Source organism: Gossypium arboreum, chromosome 13, assembly GCF_025698485.1.
Source record: "Gossypium arboreum isolate Shixiya-1 chromosome 13, ASM2569848v2, whole genome shotgun sequence".
In the NCBI taxonomy this organism is placed as follows: Eukaryota; Viridiplantae; Streptophyta; class Magnoliopsida; order Malvales; family Malvaceae; genus Gossypium; species Gossypium arboreum.
In genome coordinates, this window is record NC_069082.1 from 125,688,180 (window position 1) to 125,709,161 (window position 20,982).

Sequence of the window (20,982 nt, forward strand, 5' to 3'; positions counted from 1 at the left end):
AAATAAATTAGCTTTTAATGTCACATGTATTGAAAGTGATTTTATGTGTTTAATATTTAACTAAATTTATAATTATTGTATTTTTAGTTACAAGAACCATCGTGAAATAATTATTATTATTTGAATTATTAAAATAATTAAAATAAATTATCTCATCAATTCAAATATTATAATAGAAAATTTTTAATTCATAATTTTACTTTATGTAATTAATACAAAGTAACATTATTCAAAATAATAATTAATTAACATAATTAATGCTTATATTAATTAAATGATAATTAACATCATTAAAATTTCGTTCAAGTAATAACTCTATTTTACATCAATCAAATCAGCACAACTTCTTTTTCACATAAAATTTTAATTAAGATTTGTAATTTAAATTATAATTACCATAAAATTTTACTTAGAGTTATTAAATTATAATTATTTTTAAATTTATAATTATCACAATTTCTATTAAATTATAATTTTTTAAAATTTAATTTTAGTAATATGATGTAAAATAATTTTAATTAAAAATTATAATTATAATTATAATAATTTTTTATTATATTTGATGCTTAAAGTTTCATTTAACTAATAACTCTATTATAAAATTATACTAACATTTTTACTAGTAATTATAAATTAAATTATAAATATTTTTAAATAAGTAATTATCACAATCTCCAAAGGCACCTCTAAAATTAATTTTTTCATTTTGGCCATTAAAATTTTTAAAATTTTAAATTTTAAATTAATAAAGGTAAAATTATACTTTAACCTTTTGAAAATGATAAAATTTTGATTTAATCTTTTAAAATTATACTTTTACTATAGTATAAATTACAATTTAATTTCGTCCACTCCTAATAACTTCTGTTAAAATAATTTTTATTTAACTTTTAACTTTTAAAAAAATTAGATGTAATTTTAGTAATATAATAGAAAATAAAACATATTCTTCAGTTTTTCAAAACAATGCTTTTATATAATATTATAGATAGATTATAGATTATAGAGAGATTATAGAGAGAATATAAATATATTACATATGTATCTATCTACCATAAATGTAGTGTATAAAAAACCGATATAGAACAGTGGGTAGTGGAGAAATCTTATTTGCCACTCGGCAATGACAAAGAGGAGAGACAGATAACACTACACATCAGCTTAATAAATGCACAAAAGAACCTTGAAAATTAAGGAGGAAAAACGAGGAAAATAACAGTGTCACTCTCTCTCTCTCTCTCGCTACTCAGTTTGGCTTTGGCTGTATCTCTCTCTTCCTTCAGTTTTCTTCTGCCTCTCTCTTCCTTCAGTTTTCTTCTGCCTCTCTCTTTCATTCGAGAGCCTAAAACCCTCTCTCTCCTTCCTCAGTCCTCTGTAAGGTATAATTCACCTTTGGTAACTTCAAATTATGTTATTTGGGTCCATGTTTGATCAAAAATCCTTTTTGATCCATTGTTTTGGTTTTTGTTTACGGTCTCTAATCTGGGTTGTTTCAAGTTTTGGTTTTTAGTCTGGTTTGGAGGGTTAGAATCGAACAAGGTCGTGTCCTTTTGTTTTAGCTTTTGGAATTTTATAAAACCCTAAGCTTGATTATGGAATGAATGATCAAATTGGGATAATGAGGAAATGGGAAATTTGATGTGATTTGATTTAACTTTTTGGTTGCACGTATGTAAGCTTAGGGATAATATTTTGGAACTGGCTCTTTGATGGGATAAACTCTGTTATTCAAGGTTTTAGTCACCTTTCTCTTATTAAGATGAATTAATTTTTGTTGCCATCTGGTTGTGTGAACACAAGATTTTTAATCTGTTACTCAAACTCAGTGTGAGTGTATGTATTAGACATGGCTATGGTTAGATTTTTCAAAGCTTTTTAATATATTTGGAGGATTGTTGGAGGTGATATCTTTATATCCATGTGTAGGATACGAGTGTTAGATATAGGTACTTCAAGAAGAATGAAGAACCTGAGCCAGCATAGCTTTTAACAATACATTGGTCTATGTTTTGTATCAATGCTCTTTCAGGTTAAAAGGGGGGCTTTAGTTCTTTTATCTGCAAATGGATTTTGGTTATATGAGCTACAAATAGCTTGGACGTGTGTCTCTGTGTGTGTTTATAAATCTTGCTTGAACTTATTACTTTCAAGGTCTTTATAATTACTGTTGGATGTGCTTTTAAATTTTTAGGATAGGAACATTATAGTGGGATGTGAACGTGTTTGTTAGTGTTTGGCGAGACAGAGAGTATTTCTAACTGTTCATGGTTATTTTCTGTAAGGAGTTCAAAATTCTTTTCATGTTTGCATGCTATTGTTAATGCGAACTGCTTTATATGACGGCAAATCGATCTCAAGATACTGAATCTTAGACACTTGTAAAGAGTTGAGAGAGATTAGAGCTGGAACTGATCGTAACGGATATTGGCAACTATACCCAAGCATTCCACTTGGTCAGTATTTCTGTAATAAGTTTGTTTGTTTCTGGTTTTAGTACTAACGACAACGGCTATGAAGTTTCGTGTTTTCCTTCTTATAGGTGGTTTAGTTTTCAATTTCTTTGGGCTGCTTTATTTTAACGTATTTATGGTAGATCGGTATGTATTATGCAGGGTTTCCTGTCTTACCAAATATAACCTTTCCTCATTCTAGCTGTCAACTTGATTAATCTTCGGTTCTCGGTCCACTTAAGTTCCTTTGGTATGATCTGATTAAGACTGCTCTTTAGAAACATTTGCAGATTCTCTCTCGCGATTTCTTTTATATTTTAATTGGTGCTTTTTTATAAGGTGATTGGCACAAGAAAAGCTCTCCTTATTAAAGTTATGTTTATTTTTTTAGACTTTTTCCATTAGTTGTACCTTTACTAGTGAGAGGATAATATACTTCTCTATGTTAAGTGTGTGACAACAGACATGAGATTATGAGGAAATAATGCGTATTGGCCAATAAAAAAGAAATAAAATTTTGATTGCTTAGTAGATAAACTGGTTCAATCTTTTAGAGTTTATTGCTATAAGCATATATAAAACCTTATTTCATATATATACACAGATGCATATGAAAAACATATACATATTGCGCCTTCACTCAGGTGAGTGCTCATTTTGCCTATAGTGTGCCTTGTGCCTAGGGCAATATTGAGCTTTAGATGTTTTCTCATTTTCAAATGATGCATTATTCATCTCTTAAAGTTATTGTTTGCTCTTTATGGTAATGGGAACCAAAAGAATCATAAAATTAATTATATTGCCTTTTTTATGCACCTGGGCAGATTGCATTGTATCTAAGTTTGCATTCCATGACAAATAACATCAAAGTTTTCATAACAGTAGCCCTCTTGTTTGTACATTTCATGTGTAAGAGCTGTTAGTTTGGTTAATGAGTAGAAAATAAAAAGATTGCTTACATGTTCTTAATAGTGTTTATATTAGATTGCTAATTTGTTTGTACAAAATGGAACTTTTATTGAAGAATCTATTATGTTCCATTAAAATGTCTCTCTAACGAGGGAGTGGATACCGTTCCCCAATACTCCTTCCTTTATTACAATCCTAACAAACCTTAACGTTCGTGCATTGAAAACCCTTTGTCTTTTGGAGGTGAGGAGGAGATGTAGAAGAAATAAAAAAGAGATGGAAATTTTCGTTGATGTCTACATTCTTCAGTTTTGATGATTCCTTAATTATGCTTTTTTTTTTTCTAATGGCGAAGAGAATTTAAAATTTTGGTGCTTTCGTTTAGTGAAGCAGGATTGGCTATCTGTTTTGTTTATGTTATTTCTAGTGAATACGTGCATAGTAATGATGAAACTTAGTCTTACAAAAATAGAATAATTACTTTTGCTTATTATAAAAAGTTTCATAGTGTTTTTGTATTACAGGTATCTGTCAGGATAGGGGAAAATGGGCGGGACTGGTGATGATAAAATTCCAATACATACCGAAACTGAAGGTTCCGAGACTACAATAGAAATAAAAATAAAAACATTGGCCGAGACTTATACTATGAGAGTGGATAAACAGGTAAATTACTGTCACTGTTGTTATTATCCAACTCAAGTTCTGATGGGGTGTTTATATTATTTGTGCCATGGTTCGGTTCACCATTTACATTTGGTTAATGCTTATACTACTGTATTTGTTCTTGATTTCGTGCGATGAATTGTCTAATACTCTTGCTTCACTGTGTTGTTTCTTTTCTCTGAATATATAACAGATGCCAGTGCCTGCACTAAAAGAACAGATTGCTTCTGTAACTGGTGTGTTATCAGAGCAACAGCGATTAATCTGTCGGGGAAAAGTTCTAAAAGATGACCAACTACTTTCTGCGTACCGTATCCTTTTTTTCTTAATATTTATATTTATTTGTGAACTATTAGATTTTATTGATTTTGTTAGGTAAGAAGTTGTTCCATTCTATCATTATCTATTCACATTTAGAATTTGAGCTGAGTTTCTTAATTGGAGGTAGATGTCGAGGATGGTCACACCTTGCACATGGTGGTCAGGCAGCCAGTTCCACCATCTGACGGCGCACCTAATCATTCAGGTTTTGCTAACTTGAGGATCTAGTATTATCATTTTTTATTTGTTCCTTTTTGGTACAAATATTGCATGAGCTCAAGGCTTTTACGCCCCCAAAAAATGCATGAGCTTTATCCAGTTTTATTTAAAGCAAAGGCCTTTTTGTCCTTTGCTAGCTATTTTTATCGACATGTATGAAGTATTCAGCCAAAAGGCAATGCCTTACCATCTCTCCAAATATTGCTTCTCTAAGGGTCCTGATACTTACGAATGATAATATTGAAAGTTATGACAAATATCAAACAAGTAGAATCATAATAATATTATCATTTTCTTTGCTGCTTTTTGAAACCTGAAGGCACGGCGATGCTATATCATCCTCTTGTTTGCACTTAAAAACAAAGAATTCTACGCCACACTTTTTGTTCTTATATATATACATGGTAGAGCATTAAATAATGAATAATTTGCAATACTATATTCGACAATTAACAGCTTTTGGCCATTTGAATAAGATTTTTTTCAATAATATTAACCACAAAGTCCATTTGTAAATCAAATATCGTGGGACAATGCGTCATTACATTTGCAACAAGAATGTGTTCAACAAAGAATTTCTTTCGTTAGCATTTTTGTCTTGTATGCCTCTCTCCTTTTCTCCAGCATAAACTGTGATCAGTTCGTACTATGTACACCTTTTGTTAATATATGTTTTTAATATTAATTTATTGTGCATTGCTTATGTCGCTAAAATGGGAGGAAAAAGCTAGTTAACATTTAGTTAGTAACATTTAGCACTATTTGCTGCAGATGATCCGGGATCAGGTACAAGCCGCAGTCATGGTAATCATGTCCCAAGTTTTGTGATAGAAACTTCCAATATGCCTGAACAAGGAGATGGAGTTCCTCCTGAAATTGGTCGGGTAAGCTTTTAACTGGATGTGAAATGAAGAACATTTCTAGTATAGAGGGAAAGTATATATGGCTTTACAATGAGTTTTTAGTTTTAATTTTATTCTTTCCTTCCAAGCAGATTGTCTCTGCTGTTCTGGGCATGTTCGGATTTGCAAATATGGCAAGTGATGTCCGGGTAAGTCTTAATAAAACTAGAGAAACTAATTAAACCCCTCAAATTGAGGTACAATCAAATTAAATCCTGAAATAAAAGAAACAATGAAACAAGAGAGGTTCTAGGAAAACCTTCCTAAGCTCTTACTTCAAGCAAGGAAACTAAAGAAATTAATCCCAAAAGTGTAGGGAATAACTTTGAAATTCTACCGTTTAAAATATCTTCAGCTGCATTAGCATGAAATAAACAGCTTGAAAAAGTGATCCACTAACCAATGAGGCCTTTGCTTGTTGGTTAAGGCAAAGGCCCTGGGTCCTTGAGTACCCAAGTTCGTGTCCCACCATGTACCATTGCGATGTGTGGGTCTTTGTCCCATCATGTGCGAGTTTTGTCCGGCTCTTCATTTGTTGTGCTTTTGTTTTCAAAGGTCGTTTTAGGGCCATGGCTTAACAGGATGAATGTTGACAAGTGTTCTTTATCTTTATGTGTGCCTCAATTGATATGAACTTACTTCTTCGGGGTTTTTGGATACCAAAGGAACAGGGTTCACAAAGGCATGAAAGAACATCTGGTAGTGGCATACCAGAATCGTCGCAGGGTCAAACTGAACAAACTAGCATGAGGAATCAATCTGATAGAGAACACGCTGCTTTTGGCCTTCCAGCAGCAGTTTCCTTGGGGCCTATACCTCCTGTCAGTTTGGAATTCCTTACATTCGTAACAATTTATTTGTTTCTTTGCATGTGCCTAGTGGATTTGTTATATGAAATGTATTTTATGGCAAACCTATTTTTGTAGGTAATTCCTGATTCTTTGGCTACTTTGTCTCAATATCTTAGCCATATGAAGCATGAATTTGATGGCATTGGTTAGTTTTCCTTGAAAAACTGTAATTATATTATCTGTCGGTTGCTTGAAAGAATACTGGTTCATTAATGATTGGCAATGCATTTGACTGCCAGCGAGTAGGAGTGGAGATAGAGATTCTATTCCTGCATCAAATTCAGGAACTATACGGGAAGGTCTTCCAACACCTGCATCTTTGGCCGAAGTGTTACAATCTACCAGGCAAATGCTCATTGATCAAGCTGGAGAATGTCTACAAGTCTGTCCACCTTTTTTCACTGTCTTTCCTAAAATTTACCTGTGTAAACAGTCAGCCTGGAAGGGACTATTACAGTCATCACCTTGAGTTCTCATTTTTTGTTTTGTTTTGCCTATTGTCAGCAACTTGCAAGGCAACTAGAGGATCAAATGAATGTAACCGACACATCAGCACGAATGATCGCTCAGTCGAATGCATGGAGAATTGGAGTTCTGCTACATAACCTAGGCTCACTTTTACTTGAGCTTGGTCGTACAACCATGACGCTACGCTTAGGTCAAACACCTGTAAGATAATTTCATTCTAAATTCACAACATTTAACTCTTTTTGACACCATTTGTGCTCTATTGTTGCTGTAACTTTTTTCTTTTTGCAGTCTGAAGCTGTTGTTAATGCTGGACCTGCAGTTTTCATATCCCCTTCTGGTCCAAACCCTCTCATGGTTCAGGCAATGTTTCAACAGCTTAGCCAAACATTCTTATTCGATGTAAATTATTTTAATTTAAGCTGATTATCGGTATCTGTTTAGGCTCTGCCTTTTCAACCAGGAACTAGCTTAGGCACCATTCCCATGGGAACTGTACAGCCTGGATCTGGTTTGGTTAATGGACTTGGGGCAGCACTTTATCCTAGACGTATTGACATACAAATACGAAGAGGTATGGTATACCTGGCTATTTTTGGTATTTATGTTTTTTAATATATATATATAGTACTTTCTTGGCCAAAGACTGAAGTGTATTTACTGTAAAGGTTCAACGACAGCAACACCCAATATAATTCGACATGAACATAATGATACCACCACACAGCAATCAGACCAAAGGAACCCGTCAGTGGGTTCTGGTAATGAGAACCATAGCACTCAAACCACTTCAAGGGTTTCAGATGCTCCATCTTTTGCTGGAGAATCAGGAGTTAGGGTAGTGCCTATTAGGACTATGGTTGCGGCTGTACCTGCTCCTTTGGGTCATGTACCTTCAGATTCTTCCGGTAATACCATGGGATTTTATTACCCATTGGTTGGAAGGTTCCAGCACATCACTCCTGGACATTTGAATGGTGAACGGGGATCTCAACCATCTGGTGAACATCTGTCAACTGGTGGTCAATCTGAGCAGCCCCCTGTTCCTGAATCTGCAGCGCAACACCAAAGTTTGGACGAGTCTACAAGAGATGGTAATATGTGAATCCTGCACTTAAACATACTAAAGATACTGGAGGGTGACTGATTATTGAATGGAGCTGACTATTAAATGCTTCTTGTTGTTGTAGGTTCATTACCAAATGCTAATTCAAGACAACAGGAGCGATCAAATACACACAGTGTCAATATCAGCGATTCATCAGTTGGAAGGACTCAAAACAACCAAGACTCCGAGAGGCAAATCCCCAGCAGCATTCTTCAGTTTCTAAGGGCATTTTTCCCAAGTGGTGAATTCCGTGTAGAAGAATCCAGTTTACAAGGAACAGCTGCTGGTTCTGTACCGGTGCAAGCAGGAACATCCAGAAGTGGTCCAGCAGCTGAGCCAAGTATTACTGATGAAGGGTTGTTTTTATCTAATTTGCTTCATCAGATCATGCCATATATATCTCAGCATGCAGGATCACAACAAAGTACTGTGCCTACTACAGGAGGAAATACTTCTTCCCAGGTAATTGGGATCAAATATAGATGAAGGGAAAGTGTAGTAATTGGGATAAATTTTAATGTTAAGATCAATGGATAACGATGCTAAACACTGCTTTGTTTGCAGGTTGAGAACTCTAGGACTAGACCTAGCGACTCTGAACCAAACCCATTGAACTCAAAACGTCAGAAGGTACTGGTTCTGAATCTATTTCTTCTTTTGGCGTTTATCATATTCCATATTAACTCTTTCCTATGTCTCACTTAAATGTTTGACAAAACCTTTTAGATTAGCCCCTCTAGTAACTCGATGAACAATGTTCTCTTGACTGTTTCTATAGTGTGTATTGCTTCAACATGAATTCATCCACTTTTTTATTGTTAACCTTGGAGATTGTCATCCTTGAATATATATACATAGTTGCATGTTAATACGTTAGATGGCTTCGTTAACATGGGGCTTCAATCTGTTGCTGATTTGAAACAGCATGGTGACACTTTTACTTCGATATTTAAAAGTGTATTTGTCGAGTTTGATCATTTGAGTAGTCAAAGTATGTACTGAAATTGTGTACATAAGATGTGATCTTAGTCTAAAATTATGGTACTAAACAATTTGGTGTAAAACATAGGATGTCGAGTTGGACTTGCATGTTCAATGTAATGATTAGTTTCCAAACCTACTTCATTGCAATACCAGATGTTTAGTGCTTCTTGATCACACACCAATGAATGGTTTCTTGTTGCAGACTGAGTAACATATCAAAGGGTGCAGTTTAATGAATCTTCTCATGGTTGTGGAGTTCGTGATTGCGAATTTGAGTGCTTGTGGACAGCGGCATGACTTTTATGTTGAATGTGGTATATCCTTCCTTTTTCTTGTTCTTCTTTTACTGCAAATGAGAAGTGACATTTTCATAATTGCCATAGGGAATTTGAATTGGATTTTACCTTCTAAAGCTTCATTTAAGCATCAATGGCTTTCGAGTTTTGATTCCATACTCTTATTTTTGTACATCCGAAATTTCATTCTTGTAGTATATCTTTATTTAAGTTTCATATCTAAGGTCATTAAAGGTAGAAATTGTGAAAAAGGCAGGGCATTGGTTGGTATGGGGAGATTCTTGATCTTAACCATTGTACATCACCATATGTAACCATGAAGCATATTTCTTGGCTGTTATAGTGAAAACCCCAAAATATGGCCTTTCCTTAAGCTCTAATATTAAACATTATAAAAATTGTAATAATTTGTGTAATTGGATAATTTGTCTTACACAACATTATAAGTGTGTTTAGCCATTTTATAAGAAAGTGTAATTACTTAACACCAGCTTGTAGTTATTAAGAAATTATAACTTCATAAATAGGTTTGTCTAATAATGCTTAATTTGGCCTTTGAACTATGCTTCTTATCCTATTTTGGCATGCTACATATACTATTGGAGTAGCGCTGAGAAAATTGGTTATGTGGTTCGAATAAGAATGTGCTTTGTGGCATCTTTCAACATTATGTCACTTGGTATGTAGTTCTATTTAAAATAAAACATTGATTTTGACCGGCATTGATTGATTATTGATTGTTCAGATGGTGCTTTTAGAACACGTCTCATAATCTTTTTTGCTTTTAATATTATATATAATATATTGTATAAAAAAATCATATACAGGATATAAAGATTTTGAAAAATTTAAAAATTTTGAATATAAAAAAACTAAAATATATAAATATAAATTTTAAAAATCAAATATTATATAAAATTTGAAATTTTGTCATGAATTTTATTTTTTCAAAACTCTAAATTTCACAAATTCAAAAATATATATCTAAATTTCTAAAATTCAAAAACTTTATATATTTTTTCTTTTTATGAACTTTGTATATTTTGAAAATTTAGATATATTGATTTGAATTTTTAGAATTTAGAGTTTTTGAAAAACAAAATTAATGAAAAATTTTCTAGAATATATATTTTGAAAAATTAATTGTGTTTGCAATTTTGTAGAAGGTAAATACTTTTTGTAAATGTTAATAAAATTTTCAATTTTATACAATTTTTAATTTTAAATTTATATTTATATTTTAGAAAAAATTAAACTTTTATAATTTTTTGAATTATTTATATATTTTATATTTTAAAACAATATACTCTATATAATATTAAAAATAAAAAGAAGGGTGACATGGCGTGTTCTAATAGTGCCATGTGGATAGTTAAAGCTGGTCAATATTGGTTAACATCTTGTCAATTAGTGGGTCAATATTTTTGTTTTAAATAAACCTAGGTGTCACATGGCACATTGTGATTGGTTGAAAGATACTTGTGGCATATTTTCATTAACGTCACGTGACAATCGGAGGTTTTTTTTAACACCGTTACAAAAAATGGATTGAACCGGAGATAAAAAAAAGTTCTAGGTACCAAAATAAGAAAATAGGCATAGTTTGAGAGTGAAATTCAGCATTAAACCTTTTTTATAAAAATAAATTTACAAATTAAAAGTTATGGTTGTTAAATACTCGTGCAATTCATTTAATTCCCAGTCCTCTTATAATAATTGGAGAATATAATTACGGAGTTTTAATTACTAAAGTATCTGTTAAATTACTAATGTTAGCACATAAACTTACGATCAATTACACCAATTTAATTGGGTGGTTTTTCATAAATACTTTACCAGATTTATAATAATCGTATAATTAGATAATATTTTACATTTACAAAATACTGTTTTGAGTCAAAAATTTATTTTACAAATATCCATTCTAATTTTTAGCATGATTGTTGATTCGAAGATAGTAAATATTATCTTTCAGTATTTATATTTGAGAAAATCAAATCTATTTGTTATTTTATTAAAAAATCTATATTTATTTACTATGTACAAATTTTATCTCTAAAATCTCTACTTGTAGTACAAATAATTTTTTTAAAAGGTTTTATTTATAAATGGACCCTTAAATTATACGTCAATTCTCAATTCAATTTTTATTTTTATTTCCTGTTCGTACTTACATTATCAATTATGGTTCATTTCACTATAATGTCCAATAAAAATGTCACAAACAATCAAGCTCGAATTCAATTATGTTGGAACCCACAATTCCATCGAATTCAAGCTCGATCGATGTTGGATGGGCTTCGTTCAATGGCTTAAGGAACTTGATCTTCCATTTCTATCATCTTATGCCATAGGGGTGCATTTTGCAGGACATGTAGGTGATAGGATCGATTTAAGGCTTTTCCTAGTGTTTGGAATGATGGGTAGTGGCCCTTTCACCATGCTTTTCGGCTCAGCCTATTGATTCGATGTTCATTGATGAGGTTATTTCATCTGTGTTCAAGTTATTTCCGGGGCTTTTCAATCTATAGGTTTGCCTTGTGTGGCTGCTATTGCGGGGAATTGGTTCGGGAAAGAGAAGAGAGAGTTGATTATAGAGGTTTTGGCCTCACATACATCTGTTGGGAACATTATTGGCTCTGTTGGAATTTGATTGGGGTTGGTGCGTTTTGGTGCCTGGAACTTCGGTTCTTGTGGTTGGGGTTTTGGTTTTGGCTTCCTAGTTGTGAATCCTAATGGTTTGGGGAGTAAAATGACAGCTCCTCGAACAGAGATTGAGATGAATGCAGAATCTGAGTAAGCAAGGCTGCTCGAGTCTGAGGTTTCGGTTGTCCTGGGTCCTTCGACTGCCATCAGGTTCTTGGAGGCTCGGAGGTTACCAGGTGTAGCACCATTTGCTTTATGCCTCTTCTTCTCCAAGCCGGTGGCTTAGACATTAGGTTGCCATTCTACGTAAAGCAGACAGGTACTTATTTATCACTTAATGTAATCCTTATTACATGGCCGAGAAAGTTTTAGATGTTCGAATAATTAGCTAAAATGATACAGTTATTGATTAAATTGCAAATCCTTGTTGGACATGTAGCTGTTGGGGGAATTCATTTGTCCCGAAAAACTGCTGGGATCATCTCTACAATATTCGACATCGGAGGAGTCTTCAGTAGGGTCATGGCTGGTTTCTATTCAGATATCATGAACGCTCGTGCTCGTTACTTTGGTTACTTTCGATTCCTGCACTCGTCTTGTACCAGGTTTATGGAAGTGCATCTGTAGTTAAAAACATCACGTTGATGTTCCTCTCCTGGTTGCTAGTGAACAGTCCTTACTACTTACAACAGCCGTTGACGCCAATCTTGGTACCCAAGACATGATCAAAGGAAACTCTCGTGCATTAGCCACAGTGACTGCGATCATAGATGGCACGGTCTCTGTTGGCAGAGCTCTTGGACCCCTTTTGGCCGGGTATATATCCACCAGGAGATGGAACAGTGTGGTCCTTATGCTCATTGTTGCTATATTCTTGGCTAGTTTGTTCTTGATCCATGTTGCAAAAACCGGGGTCAAAAGGATGGTAAATGAGAGAAAAGTGCGTTGCAGCAGTGTGAGAGCCAATTGATGAAGCTTCTCAAGGTATCAACTGTTGGTGTAAAAGTGTATATATACACGATCTTCAATTTTTTTATTCATGTACAAGAAATTATTTAATACAAAAACTATCATTTCCACACGTTGTTGGTATCCAATGCTAGAGCTAGATGCATCTAGTTTAGCCTGCAATGTATACATCATAGTCCTATTTAAGAAAGAACCCTAAACCTTAAACCCAAATATAAGGAAAGGGAGAGAGTTAACATGCAAAAAGTGGCCAGCCATTAGGTGAAAGATCATTGCATTGCATGTCAAGTCATGTATTCATGTATATTGCAAGCAAGAAACCTTATGTACTGCAAATAGTAGCTGCTTCAAATCACTGCCATTATAGCTTTCAAAGCAGATAACTGTGATGACTTGGCTTAAAGAAACCAGATATTTCATCCATAATATCATAATTAAATAATAGATTTATTATCTGAAAATGGGATTATACTAGTAATGCAAAAATTCAAGCATATTCAAGTGATATCTTCAAAATTCCAGATGTCAGCATCCAAACATAAGAAGTAAATGGAAAGAAAAATAATAACAAAAGAAATCTAACAGTGAAACATAGGCTCCTACGACCCCAGACAAAAATACAGAATAACACTCGCAGCTTACATTCCAGTGAAAGCTTTCTTCCCACCACCGGAAGATCCAGCGGGAATCACTTTCAAAACATTGAACCTCACGGTTTTTGACAATGGCCTGTAATTAGAAAACAGTACACAAAAATTACAAACAGCCAAAAAATGACTACACCTAACGGTAACAGATTAGATTCAGAGACAGATAATATAATCTCTGTTTAGAAATTTAACCTGCATTGCCCAATAATGACATGATCCCCTTCCTTCACACGGAAGCATGGAGAAATATGTGCAGGTATGTTCGAATGCCTCTTCTCATACCTGAGAAAGAAAAGAAGAAATTTCTTCAAAAGAGATTTTGAAAACTACAATTCACTTAAGAAAGTACAGGAAAATTGAGCTGCATCATGCCTTTGGTATTTCTTGATATAATGAAGGTAATTCCGTCGAACAACGATTGTCCTAATCATCTTAGCACTATGGCAGGTGCCAGCTAAGATACGACCCCTGATCGAAACAGTGCCGGTAAATGGGCATTTCTTGTCGATGTAGGTTCCTTTATTAAACAAATATACAAAAATCATCATCAAAAAATAACCAACAATGCCATAATTTGAATATCAACTGAATTGTAAAAGCATAGAAACATATTATATACAATACATTCCCTCCCAATTTCAGATTCTTGGTGTCAATCAAGTAAAGCACCTGTTCTTTACTTGCAAATTATAGAGGATCCATTACAACAAGTATTAACTAGCATGACCTTAAAGCAATCTTTACTAAGCTTAAGCCACTAAATGCAAGAAAAAAACAATAAATTTCTTTTACACAAACTGAACATCCATAGTTCCACAATATCTAAATACGTATACATAAATAGACATACAAAAAAAACGAACCTTCAATAGCTTCACGAGGAGTCTTGAAGCCCAAACCGATGCTCTTCCAGAAGCGGTTCCCTCCCTTTCCAGGTCTCTTCCCTTTCGAAGATTTCTTTGAGCTGAAAAAAACGACATACAATCAAACCCAAATCGGAAAAAATGCTAAAAAAAAAAGATGAAAATCATTCAAGTCTTTCAGTTTTGAGATTACCTTAAAAACACTTTTGGTTGCTTCAAAAAGGCTTTCTCGGTCTGCAAAAAAGAAGAGAAAAAAAAACCCAGAAAATGAGAAGCGAATAGAAGAGAGTAAGAGCGTGGAGAGAATGGATCAGAGAACGAACCTGTTCGGCCATGGTTGACGAGCTCTCTCTCGAGTGTGGCGCGGCTGCTGGCAAAGGGGCAGTGATAAAATGAGAGAGTTTTTGGTACCAGAAACCCTAGCTAATATCTAATAGTTCGGCTTTTATGTGGGATCAGCTTATAGAATTGGGCCTTCAAAATATTAGGTCCAAAACTGAACCTACAATAGGAAAGGGTAGGAATAAGAATCACATCATGTAAGATATATTTATTTTTTGAATTATCCGGATTCGTAAAATTACTTAAAAATTGGTGGTATCTATTTGAAGATTTCGTTATAGTGGAGTCTCGTGGATCTTTTTAAATCAATATTTTTTTAAAAAGAAATACAAATCGGTCGTTGATCATGTCAAGTAGGATTTGTATTGAGAAAGGTAATTAATTTTAATACTAGAGAATGAGAGAAATAAATTTTTAGAGAAAAGTAACATATTTAGTAATTGGTTTAGTAGGTTCTAGGTCTTGAAATTTTCACATTTTTTTTAAAAATAATCTTATTATAGGTTTTGATCATAAATGCTATTTTTAACACAATACTTAGAAATACCCATAGCCCTACTAAACCCATAAATAGGAGGAATGTGTTTTAGCATACTTAAACTCACATCTTCCTACATTGACAATAATACCCATGCCAATCGAGCTAAGACTCAATTGGTAATTTATATGATATTTTAGATGATTTGAATAAAATATTAAATTTATAATCTGGTTTGAGAAAAAGTAAGGTCAGATAAAAAAATGAGTTAAGTGTTTGCTCTAATATTCAAAGTTCAAATTTGACATGTACACGGCACTAGTCGTGTCTTAACTTCTCTATTAAGTTCATAAAAGTTAACTTTCAAAATTTACAAATATTTTTAATTTTATTCTAATTCTAAAAAATTCAAATATATATACACATAAATATATATAAAATAAGTAAATTTTGTCAAAAGAATAATAATAAATTTAAATTTTATATTAATTTTTTAACTATTACGTTAATTTATCGTTTGTGATTTTAATGGGAATGATCGAAATAACTGAACTATGCACAGTAAGTGCTTAAATTCTATTTTTTAGATGCTTAAAATATATATTTTTATAGCTGGGAGAATATATGAGTAGCTTTTCCTTTTTATAATTATTTATACAATGTTACAGTACAAATGTTAAAAATATATATTAAGTCTATGTTTAAACACTTAATAATAGATAATTTGTTGTTAAATTTTTTATAAAACTACATTTTCTTGTAAACTTTAGAAATTAAAATGAATTTAAACAAATTTGAGTTATTTTATTAATTTTAAATATGAAAAGATGCGGGCAAAATTTAATATTTTGTTTTGGACAAGTACATGTAATGCTAACATCATTTAATTAATAGTAAAAGATAAATTTCAGGCAAAACACCATTTTAAAAAAAAATTTAAATCGTTAAATAATAAATTTAATATCGTGTTTTGAGAAAAAAAATTATGTACTAAATTGAATATCAAAATCAAACTTAAGTAACATCATATTAAAATAAAATAAAATTTAAATTGTCAAACAATAAATTTAATATCGTGCTTTGAGAAAAATAAACTCTCGTGCTTTGAGAAAAATAAACTATGTATTAAATTGAATATCAAATTTAAACTTAAGTAACAAACTAAATATCAATAGATTTTTTAATTTTGATTTAATAAAATATTTTAATGTAATTTTATTTATGGACGTATCTGGAAATATAGTAAAATAAGAAGGGTCAATTTATCTAGAATGGTTATGGTATAACTTCTTTATTTTGTCTTATTTCACACAATAGAAAAAGGGTCAAACTATCATCCATTATTTATTAAAACCTTTTGAAATCATTACTTCAACTTTTAACTCAAAATAGCTGACTTCATCAAATCTCTACATTTTCTATATATAGGGTTAATTGCATTAATCTTATTCAAACTATGGGTCAAATTTTAAATTAGTCCCTAAAACTCAAAGCATTCTAATTGAATCCTTAAATTAATGTATCTTTTTATCAACCTACCGATCAGTTTTAGTGTTACATTATAGTTTGTATTTGACATAGTTCCTTTTTAAACATGTATGACTTAATACATTTTCTAAACACGTAAAATCTAAGTTGATATTTAATGCAGTTTTAATATTCATTCAGAGCAGTATCGATCTAGAAATTGGTGCATAGTTTGAAAACGTTTAATGTAATTAACCCGTATATATACACGTATGTAATTAAAATGGTTAATTTTTGCTATTAGTCCCTATCCTTTGCAAAAATTTTGAATTTAGTCATTGTACTTTAATTTAATCAATTTTAGTCCCTATACTACGCTTGGTTAAATTTAATTAATAGCCCTATACTATGTGTACAACTGTAGATTTAGTTCTTATTCTTCATTTTAAAATTTCAATTTTAACGCGAATGACAGTCGTTAATTCATTAATTGAATTTTTAGCAAGTAATATATGAAAATAGCAAGCTAATATAATATCACACATATGATAATGTGCTTGGCACATCAGATTTTGAAAATAGCATAACTTAATGAGTTTAATGTGAGAATTGAAATTTTTAATTTTGAAAAATACAATGACTAAAAATGACCAAATTAAAGTACAAAAACCAAATCTACAACTTTCATAAAACACGGGAACTAATCCCAAAATTTAACATTTTTAAATTGGAAATTTTAATTTCACACGTATATGAAACAAATCGTCTCTTGATTCATGAGTAAGCTACATTACCAACCCTAAAGCCACACCAATTTCTTGGTAATGTACCCAAATAAAACAAGAAAATTGATATGAAATAAAGAGGAAAAGGACCCAATAATTTAAGTCTAGGATAAAATTCCCAACCTACAACAAGGGCAATGGCCATTATTCTCTAGCCATGGGACCAAGCACCTAGAATGGAACCGATGGGCACATGGGGGTCGAACCAGGGTCTCACCAGCCTTGAACCTTTCCAAGCAAATCACACACTCATCATGCTCCAATGCCTTGCGGCTCAACTTCATCCAACCCAACCTCCTCTTTGATCCAAACACTTCTCTATGTAACTCCCCTTGAATCAAACATTTTCCATGCATGTGGTTCATAGTTTCTTTGCTATGTTGCCTGTTTTTCAATGCCCAAAACAGGGTAATAAGTGCCTAAACTAGTGATTTGTTAAATAAAAATCAAACTAATTAGTTGAATTGAGAATTGATGATTAGTCTGATTAAGGGTATAAAAAACTAAATAAAAATTAAATCGATCGAAAACCAATTCAATAGTTGAAAATCATATATTTGATTTAAAATTAAGGTATTCTCTAAGTTCACTTGATTGTAGAGATTAATCTTTTCGAGGTTTGTGGCTGTCATATTATTTTGTTTTTTTTTCTTGTATTAAAATTTGGAAAGGGTGTTTTGAAGTAAAAATAATATTAACATTTCAATCAAACTATTGCAAATCAATAACAATATCTTATAAAAATTTAAATTTAATTTATTTCGAATTAAAGTATAAAAATAAATTTTAAAATTTTACGTTGGATCTATTGATGAAGAGTATTCATCTATCCATAAGATGTGGAATCCATCGATGGGTTTAACCGGTATGGTAGTGTAGTTGTATCTTGTATGTGTGTGTGTGAGGGCGTAAGTTGTACTCGAATATATAAAAAATATTTTAGCATAGTATAAGGACCAAAACCATAATTTCACCTATTAAGAAAATCAACAAAACATCAAGCTGCTGTATTCAATATTCCAATCAGGTCTTTGCCATTTTAGTACCTTTTGGGTTCTGATTTTCTTTGAGATCTCAACCTTTCATCTAATCTTTCCTTAGCTTCCCTTGCTATTTCACCAAGCTTCTCATCATCATCTTCATACCCTTCAATTATTACCCTCCTCTGCTTCAATTAATTTCCGCAAATAAACCCAAAGTTTAAAATCACTATAAAAATCTGGGAAAAAAAAAAGAAACCGAATTACCTGAGAGAAAACAGAGCTATGAAGGGATTCATGGTTGCTTGTATACAAACAAAAAGAAGGTCTCCTCGTGAACCCAAGAACCGAATCAGATGAACCGCCACTTTGATGGAACCGTCTTCTTCGAGCACATTCAACACCAGCTAGCATACCCGCCATTGAAAATCAAGAGGAAATTAAGATCGGTATCTTTTAAAACTGTAAAAAGGATTGTAGAGAAGAAAGGGGGATCAATTTGAATCTATAAAAAAACTAGAGAAATTTGGGTTTGGCACATGATAGGAGTATAGTGGGAAGCGGGTCCCCAACATTGATTTTTGAAAAAACAAAAATCTTTTACTCAATCATGGAAGAAAAAAAAAAAGAAGAATTTTGTGAGACGTTACTGTGAAATTGGAAGAAGTCCAATATTATGCATTATAATGTATAATAATTAAATAAGCAAAAAGGTTGAAGAAGAAAACAAAAATGGCAAAGTACATAGTGGGGAAAAAAGTAAAGGAAATTAAGGAGGGAAAAGGAAATTTCATGGCAACTTCCCAATGGAATTTTGCTGATCATGCCTAAAAAATTTTAATGCATTTATGGTTGAAAAGTTTTTAATTGAATAAATAGGTAAGTAATGGCAAAAAAAAAATAGATAGTTAAATATTTTTAAGTTTTATAAATTATTTTTGTTTTTACTATAAAAAGTCAATTTATTGGAATATTTTACACTAGTTTTCCTTTTGGTGTAAATTTTAGTTATTCTCTCCCCAATCTATAAAAAACTGAATAATACTTTTCAACGCACTCGAATTCACATTCTTTTATATTCAGGGGCAAAGCTAGGAGGTGGCAGGGTCCTCGGCCCCCTTAAAATGTAAAATTATTTTTAATTTTTTTAAAAAAATTTAAATTAGTAACGGTAAAATTGTACTTTGGCCTCCTTAAAATTATAAAAATTTAATTTAATCCTTTAAAAATTATAAATATATAAATTATAAAAAATTAAAATTTCATTCGACCCCCTAAAAAATTATTCTAGCTTCACTCTTGCTTGTATTGGCAACAACGCCCATAACAAACGAGTTAATTCTTAATCGATTAGTTTGTATTAGTCGAATATATACATCTTGATAAATTGTATCAATACCACCCAAAAATAGCATATCTTACTTCAGTGAATTAAGTATAATTGAAATACTTCAAACCCTTGATAATACATGTTTAAAATAAAATATGAATGCCTCGAACCCATACTCTCCTGTCAGCATTATAATGCTTTTAATATAAAATAATAAGCTAAATCTATATACCTATATGTGAAGGAAAGGTTTAAAGTGTCTTCCTCGTTTTAACACATGACACATGCTTACCATCCCAATTTTTCATTTTATAAAAGTGATTAATTTTCAGTTTTATTTTTTCTAATATGCTTAAATTTTATATTTAATCTTTATAATCTTCCTTATGCTAACACATAATATACACCCGCCATACTCTTTTCTTTTCTTTTTATTTATTTATAAAATTGGCTAATTTTTAGTTTTGATCCTAATATGCTTAAATTTAATATTTAATCATTATATTTTAAATTCTAACATAAACTGGTATCTTGTATTCTTATAATATTAATAATTAATTCAAATAGTTGATATCATTAACTTTTCAATTAAAATGTTATGCAGTTATATATAATTTGAAAGCTGAATTTTAAATCCAAAAAATAGAATGATTAAATTCTTGAAAATAAAAGGGGACTAAATTTCAAATGTACTAAATATAGAGACTTAGAGCCACTGTTGTTTGAACCGGACTGACCAATCGAATCGAAACTAGCAGAGGTGTTGGTTCGGTAAGAGGCACCAAACTAGTTGATTCGCAAATCAATATGGACCGGTTAAACCAAATTAAAAAATCAATTGAAATAATTTTTTATTTTTTAAATATTTTTATTTTATAATTTTTGAATGATTTATTTAATGAAGGCACATGTATCATAATTGATTTCTTTAATTAACAATATAATTAGCTAATATAAAATGTATATTAAAATGAAAGTAAGGGTTTATTGAATAATTATTTATACACCAACTATATGTACCAAATATCATGATTGAAGAGGAATCCAAAAAAGGGAGAAGAGATGTGTCATCCCTCACTCATTGCATCATATATTTCCACAATCATCAATTCCCTCATGTGACTGAAAAAAGATAAAGAGGGGACATTCCAACTTAATTTAAGTTGTAACCTAAAATTATTATTGGTTTAATATAAAAGTTGTTACTATATGTTTTGGTACATAAAATTATCGGTATTAATATTTTAGTATTTACTTTAAGTTTTAGGGTTGATTTGATTAAAATTTTGAATTATTTA

At 31.6% G+C, this 20,982-nt stretch overlaps 3 protein-coding genes and 1 pseudogene across 10 annotated transcripts; 2 read left to right on the plus strand and 2 right to left on the minus strand.

Annotated features, from left to right (window-relative positions):
- The first annotated feature begins 1,072 nt into the window (after window positions 1–1,072).
- Window positions 1,073–9,581, plus strand: LOC108464239 (ubiquitin-like domain-containing protein CIP73). Of its 7 annotated transcripts, none has more exons than XM_017764420.2 (18): window positions 1,073–1,379; window positions 2,283–2,453; window positions 2,613–2,700; window positions 3,884–4,025; window positions 4,219–4,336; window positions 4,474–4,551; window positions 5,337–5,449; window positions 5,560–5,616; window positions 6,133–6,288; window positions 6,394–6,463; window positions 6,558–6,700; window positions 6,823–6,987; window positions 7,078–7,149; window positions 7,231–7,360; window positions 7,455–7,880; window positions 7,977–8,356; window positions 8,459–8,524; window positions 9,081–9,581. In XM_017764420.2, the coding sequence occupies exons 4-18, from the start codon at window positions 3,906–3,908 to the stop codon at window positions 9,087–9,089; spliced, it is 2,103 nt and encodes a 700-aa protein (XP_017619909.1). In that variant the 5' UTR covers window positions 1,073–1,379; window positions 2,283–2,453; window positions 2,613–2,700; window positions 3,884–3,905; the 3' UTR covers window positions 9,090–9,581. The 7 variants fall into 7 exon arrangements, with proteins under 7 accessions (XP_017619909.1, XP_017619911.1, XP_017619910.1 ...); XM_017764422.2 differs by having other exon boundaries at window positions 2,385–2,453; XM_017764421.2 differs by lacking the exon at window positions 2,613–2,700.
- A 1,839-nt stretch (window positions 9,582–11,420) lies between these two features.
- Window positions 11,421–12,895, plus strand: LOC108461473 (putative glycerol-3-phosphate transporter 5; annotated as a pseudogene).
- A 340-nt stretch (window positions 12,896–13,235) lies between these two features.
- On the minus strand, window positions 13,236–14,778 carry LOC108461475 (40S ribosomal protein S11-like). The gene is made up of 6 exons (XM_017761329.2): window positions 14,626–14,778; window positions 14,496–14,536; window positions 14,303–14,403; window positions 13,812–13,956; window positions 13,632–13,721; window positions 13,236–13,518 (listed from the first exon to the last, which is right to left on the minus strand). The coding sequence occupies exons 1-6, from the start codon at window positions 14,635–14,637 to the stop codon at window positions 13,428–13,430; spliced, it is 480 nt and encodes a 159-aa protein (XP_017616818.1). The 5' UTR covers window positions 14,638–14,778; the 3' UTR covers window positions 13,236–13,427.
- A 2,493-nt stretch (window positions 14,779–17,271) lies between these two features.
- On the minus strand, window positions 17,272–19,168 carry LOC108461904 (uncharacterized). Of its 2 annotated transcripts, none has more exons than XM_017761881.2 (3): window positions 18,622–19,168; window positions 18,421–18,539; window positions 17,272–17,758 (listed from the first exon to the last, which is right to left on the minus strand). In XM_017761881.2, exons 1-3 carry the CDS (start codon window positions 18,775–18,777, stop codon window positions 17,479–17,481), a joined length of 555 nt encoding a protein of 184 aa, XP_017617370.1. In that variant the 5' UTR covers window positions 18,778–19,168; the 3' UTR covers window positions 17,272–17,478. The 2 variants fall into 2 exon arrangements, with proteins under 2 accessions (XP_017617370.1, XP_017617369.1); XM_017761880.2 differs by having other exon boundaries at window positions 18,421–18,542; window positions 18,622–19,064.
- Window positions 19,169–20,982: the final 1,814 nt, after the last annotated feature.